Genomic DNA, 11,067 nt, shown 5'->3' with positions numbered 1-11,067 from the left:
CAGCAAAATAATAGAAATGAAGAAAACACTGAGCTGCAGGATATGTGGTTTGCCTCCTCTGCCCTGACCTCTCCCTTCTGCCACGACAGCATGCTGAATCTGGGGTTCGTGCAGAGGCAGAGCACAGCTTGAGCAGAACAAGGAAAGGATCAAATCCCTAGGAAAACCCACACAAGCTGATATTTTTTATTACTAACATAATTTAATATTATCAACATGTATATGACCACCTTCACAAGTGACATGGCCCTACAGGGTCACCTCACCTCTCCCACTGGTGCCTCCAGGCATTTACCCCATATATATCTAAGATTTCTCACATGTGAATTAGCTGCATGAGATTAGTTCACTGCTTCATCTAAAAGTATTATTTTCAAGTGAAGAGCTTGCAATGTAGCACATACAGGACCCCTGAAAAAAAAAATATATATATATATAAATAATAATAATAATAAAAGAAACAGGATAGCTGCTGCTCTGTGCTTGCAAACAAATAGCCTCAAGGCTGCTGATGCAGCTGTATCTATGCCCTGTGCCTGTCAGTGGTGATAGCTCTCGCTAACGAGGTCATGGGTTAATGCCGTGGTGGATGTCAGCATTTGCTACTGCTGCAGCTGGGGACGAGTTACCTGCTGCTTATGTGGCGGCCAGAGGTGAGCACGAGGAGCACCTGGGCAGTGACATTTCTTGGGAGAGCTTTTCCCATGCTCTGCCCTGCAATCTCTGTGCTTTCATTTTTGAAATTATCATTTCCTTGTCAGCTGCAGTAGCAGACCCAAGATCTGAAGATGTAACAGCCTTTGATTAACCTTTGATTAAAGGCCCAGTGCCTCCGTGTTTCTGCTTGGATGTGCACTTCCACTTTGGACCTTGTGTATTCCTGAGGGGTTCATGGGTGCTCAGTTGCTCTTTGGACTTGTCTATCAGAAATCAGCTGTGTTTGCAAACATGAGCTAGAGCTACTGTGTCACTTTTCCAGCTTTTTTTAACGTTGCATCAGTTTCCATCCCTCTAGATCTGACTTCCCCAGCCTCTCTGCCCACGAAAGGCATCCTGAAGTGTAGCAAGGAGCAAGAAAACAGAAAGGCATATACAGCAGCGAGAAGCTGGGTTTGGGTGCCCTTCCTATACCTCCATCAAAGCATCCCCAGGCCCGGGAGAGCTGCAGACCCCAGGTTCGGAGAGAGCCACCGATGAATCCTGTATCACTAGATGGCGGCAGCGCCTTGCATCCAGGGAGGAGATGCACAAACGCAGCCTTGCCCTGGTTGCACCCTCTCTCACACAACCTCACACAGGCTATTTCGCCTTCACTGCACTCAGGCTATGTGTGCTCAGCCCCAATTTCAGACAGCAGCAAGAAACACGACTCCAAAAAGCCCTATTTTGTAGAGCTGAGGAAGAGGAGGCACTGGGTGGCCTGAGCGAATGCAACTCATTGCAGTTTTCAGTTGGATTTGATGATCTTAGAGGTCTTTTCTGTCCTAAATGATTCTATGGTGGGAAAGATGTTCTTCATCTTCACCCCATCTTCTCGCTGGGGGTCCTGGGGGGTTATCACTTTGTCAAATACGATTCTATGCTCACACTTCTTCCAGCACAGTCTCTCCTCCAGGGGTCTCTGCAGACTACAGCCTGGCAGAAACTCAGAAAGGGGCACATAGAAAGACCCCAACTCACAACCAGGATTAGAAGGTGCCACATTTAATCATAAAACACAAAGACAGCCTCAACGGCACAAAAATCCCTTTCTCTCCTAGTCCTGTCTCTGCCTGTGAGCTGGCTGATGTCTGCAAACTGTACACACACACACAAAAAAAAAAAAAAAAAAAAAAAAGCTTTCAGATCTATAAACAGCCCAAGCAATGCAGAGCAGATCCAGCAAATGGCTGATAAGGATGTTTGAGGTTTTGCAATGCCATTTCCTACCGGAGCACATCCCTGTAAGGAAAAAATGTATAAGCCTGTCACTGGAGGTAGGTGAAGAAGCCGTGCATCCCCTCCCCTCTCAGGCACAGAAGTTTGAATTTTCGCAGAGGAAACAGGGAGTTTTGGGGTAGAACCTGTAAGGTTTGGGCCAGAAATCAAAATATTTAATTTTTGCTTTTCTCAGAGGTGGCGGGCCTGAACCTCACATATTGGTGAGCTTTGGGATCCATCTTCCCTCTTTCCAAATCCAATATAAATTGTAGGCATCTCATCTGACATGGGGTAGGACTTCCACGTGGGCCACCCGTCCCTGCACACAACCTTGCACACACACACGCAGTTTTCCACCCCTACCCATGGAGATTTTGCAGTGCAAAGAGCAGCCAGCACGTCGGCCCTTTTTCCACGGCGAGGTGTGACTCTTTCCTGCTGCGAGGTGTTTCACAACGGGCCCAAGGGCATCTATGTTGTGGTTTGGGTCTTAAGAGACCAAAGTGCAGGACCCACTGGTAACAACGGAGCAGAAAGGGAGCGTGAGGATGGGATTGTGCAATGCTCACTCCTGGTGAGACACGGAAGACACTCTTGCCTTTCTCCAGGAGGTTGTGCAATCCGGTCCTGCTCTGCCAAAGGTTGCATTAAACAATAGGGCCAAATTTTATCTCCAGATCTGGAGTCACACAGGATGTGGGTTCTGTCACTGCCAACCAGGCAGGAAGATGAACAAGGAAGAGTATGAAGAAGATGCTGCAGTAGCCGCACAGTTACAGCAGGTTTTATTTATCAGCTTTCCTTTGGGAAAGTCACTCAGCCTGTGGGCACTTCATCATGCATAAAGCAGGGAAACCTGTGCTTTTGGAGGGGCTTTGAGTATTGTAAATGGGGCTGAAGCACCAAGCAGGACGTGCATGGTGGTGATTCTGGACTTTGTCCACAGCCCTGGGCTCGCTGGCACCGTGGTCATTTCCCATGGAGTGCCTCCCTGGCTGTGAACCTGCTGCACACTTGGATGCTCTCAGACCACGCTCAGCCTCTCGCCCTGCCCTCCTCACAGCAGCGTGGTGCCTGTATGGGCCTGAGAAGCTCTCCTTGATTAATTGCTGCCATCCACTGTGTCATCCGCTTATCCCCGCTGTGTCTCAGGGGCTCTTTGTGCACCCAGACCATGCGGAGATACCTGCACTGCAGGTGTGTGATGGGCTGAGATGAAATGCATTTGCATGGGTTGAATATTCACTGCTCTGAGGGGCTCTTCCAGACCATCCTCACTCAAACCCATAATGGTGAATGGTTCCATTTCTCTCCCAACATTTTCTTTCCCTGCCCTCGCACAAACTATCTCCATGAGCAATGACACCATTATCACACCCCGTTCTTCGTCTCTCTAAACTGGGTGGTGGGATGAAGGACAGCCTCGTCCCACCATGGGTACCAACACCAGCAACAGCCAGCTCTTCTGGGAGCCCTAATACCCAGGGGATCATTGGCAGTGAGAGGTTTCGTGTTATCATGAAGATCTCTGCCTTGTCCCTGGAGAAGCAATGCTGGGACTTTGCTCCCTTTGGGACCTTTGTCCTAAAGTGACACTGCTGATGACAAGGGCTGCCCTTCACTGAATTTCGGCATTAAGGGGAAGTGTTATCAAGCGACAGCGCTCTGTACAAGCTGCTGCTTTCAGCAGTCTTATCGAGGCTCTGATACTGCCATATCTAATCTAAAGCAATTCGAACTGGCGCTTGCATGTCTACGCTTTGGAAGCTTGGAGCCGGCCAGCCTGATGTTGATTCCAGGAGCCCATCAAGACCATTAAAAAGGAAAAAAAGTAAAATAAAGAAAAAGCTGGGAAAGGTGCCATATTTCATCTTAGTGCCGTCTTGGGAATGCAGCCCAATGAAAACCTGGCGAAGACCAAGAAGGACGGGGAGTTTATTGCAGCAGAAGCATCTTTCCCCATCCTGTCCAGCCTTTTGAAGCAACGCAGCCATGTGGCCTGCTTGAAGAAACCTTTGTTCCTCAAGGTTAGAGATAACCAAACCTAAGATGTGAAAAGCGGGCAGCAGGCCAAGTTGCCAGGTACAAGCACAGCAGAAATAGAGATGACCGAAGGAATAATATGGCTTAAGATAGAAGGAAACCCGCATAGGGGTGGGTGATTGTGACAAGCTTGTGACCAAACTCTTCAAAAAATGGTTTTGGGGTACCCTACTGGGCTTGCATTAAAGGAATCCATGACTGAATAGGCAACAGCCGGCTTGCAGCCTGACACATTTTGGCTAAGAAAATCCTAGCGTAGTGCCTAGCGCCAGCTTCCCAAAGCACTGAGGAGAAAGAAAAGGCTTCAGAAAGTCTGGGAGTCACTGGTGGGGCAGACAAGAAGAGGAGCTGGAGGTGCATGAATACTGTCCAAGGGTCCTGCAAGGCTGCCAGGTGCCCCATCCTGGGCTGGAGCAAGGTGCCCGTGTTCACACAGCACTCTGTGGAGTCCTTTTTGGAGTTCAAAGCTTCAATTAGAGCTATGGCTCAAACCAGGGGAGGCAGAGAGGGATTTTTCCTTACCACAATGTCCAAGTCACCAAGAAGCAGTGCATGGAAGAGGGTGGTTTCCCACTGCCCTGGCAGACAAGAAGTGTTTAAATCATGGGAGCCGAGACCAAAAATCCCAGGAAAGGTTTGAGGGAAGGTGATAGCAGCCCACAACTGCTCCAAGGGCAGTTACAGAGACAATGGGACCAAACTCGTCTTGGTTATGGCAGATGAAATGAGAGGCACTGGCCACAAATTGCTCTTTGGGAGGCTGGGGCTGAGCACCTCTTCCTTGAGAGGCGGCTGGTGCAGGTCCAGGGTGGGAAACCAGAGAGGCAGAGAACATTTTTGAGACGTGGCCAAAACCATGGCTGACCTTCATTGGTGTTGGTGATGTTACTGCTCCGAGCAAGAGGTCAAACCAGAGACCTTCATTGTTCCCTCCCAACCAGCATTTCTGTGATTCATCACCTCGGGACACAGAGAATTCGGGTACCTCCGTGGCTAGGAAGGAGCTGAGACGTTTTGCATACCCATATCTTTGGTTCAGGTGCAAAAAGGAGAAATGAGACACTTGTCTCCTTTTTTTCAGACAAGCTCCTAAGCATTATTTTCAAGGCAACTTAAACAGCTAAGTACCTGCTGGCCTTCCACAAGACAGCCTCCTCAATAATTCTTTGAAAATAATCCTCGTCTTTTCTCTTTTACAAACCACGTCCAAGTTTTAGGCTGCGGATTTAGATTTAATTACATGGCCAATTGACTTGGCCTTCTGCTAGTGCAAACCAGGTGCATTTTCATGGCCCTGGAAAGTTAAAGTGACTCTCACGTTTTAAAAGATCCTGTATTCTGGTGGAGGGGTTTACAGGCATTCTGAACTTTGCTATTGAGATTAAGTTTATCTCACCTACCGTTTGCTCAGCCAGCTTGGCTAGATAATAATTACCCTGGCCAAATTTCATTTACTAAGGGTTTCTTCCCTTTTTTTCTTCTTCTTCTTTTTAATAGGAACTTTACCATTTCTTTAGTAGAGGAAACAAAAGTAGACAAGCCCAACAGAATCCTTGCAGACAAAACAAGCTTTAGTTTTGGTCATTTATATTCCTGCCCCCTACCAGGAGTGTCCTGAACACTTATGTTCTCCTTTTGCCGTCTGGTGGGGGACATCCAGGCTGTATGACAGTTCCCAGAGGTTGACTAATTAATTCAGCTACCCTAATTAGGCACAACGGCCATTTATAGGTCTGAGGGACAAAACCTGGTGGGCTTTTCTGGATCCTATCTCAGGCTCAGGCCCTATTAGCTGTTTTAGGCTTGGTGGTTGAGCTTCATTTCCAGCTGGCAAGGGGCTCCTAGGGCAAGCATGGCCCTGCGATGTCCGAACTGGAAATAGTAAGGACTGGGCATCTGCCCTGGTGGTGGGATGTGGACAGACATGGGTAGTCCGAGAGCAATCCCACTGAAAAATGAATGAACTCCAGGATGCTCCAGTCAGTGAGACTGGGTGGAAAAATGAGCCGTGCAGGGCTGGAGCCCAAGTTCTCTGTGTGTTGGGGGTGCTGGGCTCCAAAATGAGTTGGATAGAAGAATATTGCAGTGTTTTTTCAAGTCTGAATATCTCTCCCCATTATGTAAGTGTGGGGACGTGGACCATCTGGAGGAGCAGCTGGAGGTTCAGGGCATGGATGCCCTAAATCAACCCCCCATGAGTGCTCTCCGGTCCTAGAGGGGATGGGTGCTCTCCCTGCTCTTTGCAAAGCTTTCTTGGGCTTATTTTGAGAGGGAGAAGAAGGAGAAAGTTGGGGTTTGTTTGTGTTTTTGTTTTATGGTAGCATCTCTGAATTAGAGGGAAACTTTTTTTTTTTTCCATTCTTATCTGTGATTCCACTAAAATGAGGCCAAAGATGCTGAGAGAAGGCAGAACGAAAGAATCACGAAGAGGAGAAAGCACGAGAGTGAAAAGGGGGAAAACCTGACAACTTTGGGACAGAGGAGGAACCCATCAGGGACAGAGGAAGAGATGGGAGGAAGAAGCCCAGACCCAGAGGATGGGTGCTGGGGACGATGCCAGGAGAGGAGCCCAAGCCCCCAGTCCTGCCCTGGAGGGAGGAATTGGGCTCAGCATTGAGGCTACCACCATCCCTGCTTCTGATGCAGGATTTGGGAGAAATGCAGCTCGAAAGTCCAGGATGCTTCTTCAGGACACATGGGACTGTGGCTCCTCTGGGGAAAGTAGAGGAAAGGTTTTTTTTCTGCAGTGGCTCCTGGCAATAGCCTTGATTGATCACTACTGGCACCCGCATGAGGAGGAGGTCGCAGTGGTGCAGGCTGAGTTTCAGGCTGGGCTGCACGAAACCCAGGATTTCAATTTGAGGCATGTTCTGGTTCCTTCAGGGACAATGATTTTGTGCCTAGTGCTGCACCTGGATGACACCAAAACCCCACGAGGCATCTGCAGGAGGGAGCTGGCTGCTCCCTGCCAGCACACAGCCTCTGCTCCTCCTGCCCATGCCGAAGACCTGGGGCACACACCAGAAACCCCATTGCTGTCAGCCCCAGGGGACACCATCATCCATCATCTCTCCTCGCCTTCTCCTCTTCCAGACATGCACTTCCAGTCTGTGAGCTAATTAGGTGATTTGGCTCGTTACCCTGATAATTAATCTTTTTGCACAATATTTTTTTTTTATTTCGTTTGTTTATGGATGCCACGTTGCCAGCTCCATAAAACCCATTTATGGGACTTTCTCTGCCCCCACGCTGTAAATCGAGGTCCGTAGGATGTTGAGAAGTTTATCACTGACCATTGCCCGCTTTTATGTTAATGTTTGAACATGGCAATAAAAGAATTACATCATCTTACCTCTGACCAACTTTAGGGCAAAAGGTCCTTATAAAACCAAGCTCTGCTCACCAGCAAGGCATCTTCTCTTGCTTTGGGAGCACAGAGAGCCTTTCACCATGAGCTTCACTGGAAAGTACGAGCTCCAGTCCCAGGAAAACTTTGAGCCTTTCATGAAAGCCCTTGGTAAGTGCCTGCACACATCGGGTGCTGCTTTGCTTCCTCACTTTGAGCTGATATTTGGGATACCCCATCCGTGCTGATGCGCTGGTGATGTGCATTGAAAATTTTCCTTTATCTCTCATCTTGCAATTGTTGGTTTTTAAATGTGTGCATGGAGATGTGACCCCAAAATAGAAGGGGAAGCATCTCTCTTGCTGATGAGATGAAGAGACACAGGGTGAAATTACACAGCTGGCACGAAAATGGTGCTGGCAGCTCAGGGCAGCTGTAGGCAACCCACTGTGATGCTGCAAAGCTCAGGGTCCACTGTTCATCAGAAAAAATAGTCAGGCTGTTTAAATATTTCATGATGAATGTGGCTGGGGATGTCTCCATCGGGGATGTGCTCCTGCAGGGACTCAGGAGAGGTTGCACTACTTCTGCATCACCACGTGCAGGAGGGGCTCTACCTCCCAGGTCAGCTCCAGGGCTTGGGAAAAGACTTTGATGAGGAAGGTTTTTGGAAAAAAAAAAAAAACAAAAAAAAAAAAAACACTTGGTTCCCTCCTTCTGCTTTGATTTATTCTGTTTTCTCTGCTTGCTTCTCTGCAAGGGAAGGAGAATTGGCCCTGAGCAGACTCAGGGCCATGTTGCCCTTGGGGAACTGTCATCCTTGTGGGACTTAACACGGGATCCTCCCTGCTGTGGAGATCCCAAATCCCACCGGGTTTGTTAGGCAGCAACAACCTGCCCACCCGTGGCTCCTCCTAACGTCCCTGTTCCCGTGCAGGGCTTCCCGATGACCAGATCCAGAAGGGCAAGGACATGAAGAGCATTTCGGAAATCGTGCAGGACGGGAATAAGTTCAAGGTTACCGTCACCACTGGCTCCAAAGTGCTGAGCAATGAGTTCACCATCGGGGAGGAGTGCGAGATGGAGCTGCTGACAGGAGAGAAAGCCAAGGTGAGTGACCAGCTCCTCCTCTCCAGGGCTACAGGGGCTCAGGGCATTGCATTTCCATGTAAACCATCCCTCCTGTGCCTGGGATAAAGGGAACGACCACATCGTGGGTATTAAATCTGACACTGGGCAAAGACCTGGGTAAATTTGCCAGCCTGGTCCCGTCTCAGGCAGTTTACTTGTGGGATTTAAGGTAACGGGAAGGGGCTGATTGCTGAAACCACACCTTGCGGGTCCTTAGCAAGTCCCCTAGGGACACATTTCAGAAAATGACAGTGTGTTTCTGTCCGATCTTCCTGAGAATCCCAGAGCCTGAGACTCTGAGGTTTCGCCTCCCCTCTGCTTTTGCAAGACACCGTACAAGCTCCCCTCTCAGCACCTCTGCGGATGAAGCTTTGCATTTCTAAAGCAATCTTATTGGAAAACACTGGAAGTCAGTGTTTTAATAGCCGGGTTGTAAAAGGGGAATAGAGAGGCTTCGGTAAATCCTTCTGACAACAAAAGATCTGAAAGACTTAAGGTGGAAAAGGGCTGACTTTTTGTCACGCTCCAATGCAAGACATACCCCCCCCTCTCCATTTTGTTGACTCAAAGGTAGCACAGGAAAGCCAGCCAATGAATCATAAACCAATAAAACTGTCCTTTTAAGTCCCAGAGGCTCTTAGCTTGTCTGCTAGCCTTTTCCACTGCTTCTGTTTACGCTGGGTGAGATGATTTGGCAAGGTGAGGATTTATCGCTTTTAAAATTGGGTCAGCTCCAGTTCCTGGGCGATAGTTTGCAATGGTTCATAAAATGTCAGGGTGGCACTGCTGGCAAACATTGCCTCTCACCTCTACCTTGGGAGAAGATGATATTGCAGGGACTTTGGGGCCCAGGAGGAATGATCACCAAGGAAATGCCCCACTCTGAGACCGGTACTTGCCCTAGCATCACCGAGGTGCCTTGCTCAGAAAGGAGGGGCTATTTGATGAGTTCTGCCTTGCCTAAATCAGCAGCTTGAGGGCAGAGGGAGATGACTCGGATCTGGACAGACAGATGAACAGAAACGGGTTTTGCTGTCTGAGTAATTTCAATGATCAATGACAGCTGCCCTGGGGTGCCAGTGCTGTCTGAAGCCATTTTAGATGTACAGCTCCAGGGGGCAGAGACTCAACAGACATGCCCCTGAGACCCTCCCAGTCATGCCTGTGTTTCCAGAAGCTCTTGAAGTTGTTTCCCAGCTTGACTGAGACCCATCCCAGCCCCATACCTCAGCTCCCCAGCCCTCCACCCCAAAAGGAGGGTCCTGCAGCGCTGTGGACCCAGTTTGGATGGGGGGTGAGGTGGGTGTGGCAGCAAAATGGCACCTCTGTCACGGAGGCCTGCAGAGCCCCAAGTAAACAGCCGTCCCCTTGTGGTGTTGTCGTCATCACCAGCACAACCCTCCCTCCTCCTCCTCCTGGGAAAGCCAAAATCGCTGGGGGAGCAGCTTGGTCAAAGCTTACACAAAGGATGATGGCAACTTGGTACAAAAGGGGGAGGACAAAACGCAGGGGGTGATGCGGTGGGTGCGCAGTGCCAACGTGAGCTCTCATCCCTTCTCTGTCTCACCCCTTCTCAACAGACTGTTGTTCACATGGAGGGCAACAACAAGCTGGTTGCGACCCTGAAGGGGCTGAAATCCGTCACCGAGCTCAACGGAGACACCATCACCCACGTGAGTGCAGTGGCAGCGCGCACCGCTGCCGGCAGGGCTCCCGCTGGGGCCAGGCCCTACAAAGCCTCCCAGTGGTGCTGGGGGCCAAAGCTGATCGGTCAGCCAGGCAATTAAGGCATTTTTGGGGTGCAGTGTGATGCACAAAATACCCTTTGAGACCCCGGTAGGCATTGCTGATCAAATTTATGTGTAATGAGGGCGTGTTGTAAGCCAGAGGCATGGGTTTATGGCAGGGCCTGGTGTTTTTAAAGAAGAGGGGTATAACAGTGTGATCCCAGCCAACATCAGATTATCCCTATCTGCTTTGGAGTAGTCATGTCTATATCCAAAGCTTTAGTAATTTGATTTATGGGTGATGGACTGGGGACCAGTCCTTTTTGGCAAGACCAGAGCCTTTCTAAATAGAGCTTGGAGCCAAGTGCCATGCGAAGTTAACCGTTTCCATTATTTTTTCAGACAATGACCATGGGAGACCTCACCATGAAGAGAATCAGCAAGAGAATCTAGAGACCCTCTGCACGCCTATCATTTTACTGTGTAAAATGTGTCCATTAAAGTAAAATTTATATTAAAACCTCTTCATTATTATCATCAACCTCTGAACTGTTGTTTTAAAGAGGCGCAAACCTCCAAAACTCACACAAACCCTGATAGAAACTGGGCAACGGGCTGAGCTGAGGCTGTGATGATGGTGGTGAATTGAGCAGGGCCAGACTCAGAGCCAGCATGAGACCCTCTGTGTTGTTCCCTCGTTGTCACAGATGTCCTCCACCCCAACAAGTGCTCTGCCAGCCCCTTTCTGGCACCAGCATCCTTCCTGGGGCATCCTGGTGGGTTGTACCCACATGGCTGGGTGGATGGAGTAGCACCGGGGCCATCGAAAGGGTTCTCTCAATTTTTCTTAAAGATTTGGTCAAAGTGACCACAAGGTGATTGGTAGGGCCAAAATATGGG

The 11,067-nt window shown here is 49.2% G+C and overlaps 1 protein-coding gene across 1 annotated transcript; it reads left to right on the top strand.

Annotated features, from left to right (window-relative positions):
• The first annotated feature begins 7,383 nt into the window (after nt 1–7,383).
• FABP1 (fatty acid binding protein 1) lies at nt 7,384–10,704 on the top strand. Its single transcript, XM_082759599.1, has 4 exons — nt 7,384–7,480; nt 8,247–8,419; nt 10,021–10,113; nt 10,570–10,704. The coding sequence occupies exons 1-4, from the start codon at nt 7,414–7,416 to the stop codon at nt 10,618–10,620; spliced, it is 384 nt and encodes a 127-aa protein (XP_082615725.1). The 5' UTR covers nt 7,384–7,413; the 3' UTR covers nt 10,621–10,704.
• Nucleotides 10,705–11,067: the final 363 nt, after the last annotated feature.

This window comes from Aythya marila, assembly GCF_965140915.1.
Source record: "Aythya marila genome assembly, chromosome: 4".
In the NCBI taxonomy this organism is placed as follows: domain Eukaryota; kingdom Metazoa; phylum Chordata; class Aves; order Anseriformes; family Anatidae; genus Aythya; species Aythya marila.
Note: the sequence above shows the minus strand (reverse complement) of the source record. Positions and strands in the feature narration are given on the sequence as shown.

What these genes read in the sequence shown, in the direction of transcription:
- FABP1 (XM_082759599.1), top strand. Translation starts at nt 7,414, where the DNA reads ATGAGCTTCACTGGAAAGTACGAGCTCCAGTCCCAGGAAAACTTTGAG. An exon ending in GCCTTTCATGAAAGCCCTTG is followed by an intron (nt 7,481 to 8,246) that starts GTAAGTGCCTGC and finishes GTTCCCGTGCAG; the next exon opens with GGCTTCCCGATGACCAGATC. An exon ending in ACGGAGACACCATCACCCAC is followed by an intron (nt 10,114 to 10,569) that starts GTGAGTGCAGTG and finishes TTATTTTTTCAG; the next exon opens with ACAATGACCATGGGAGACCT.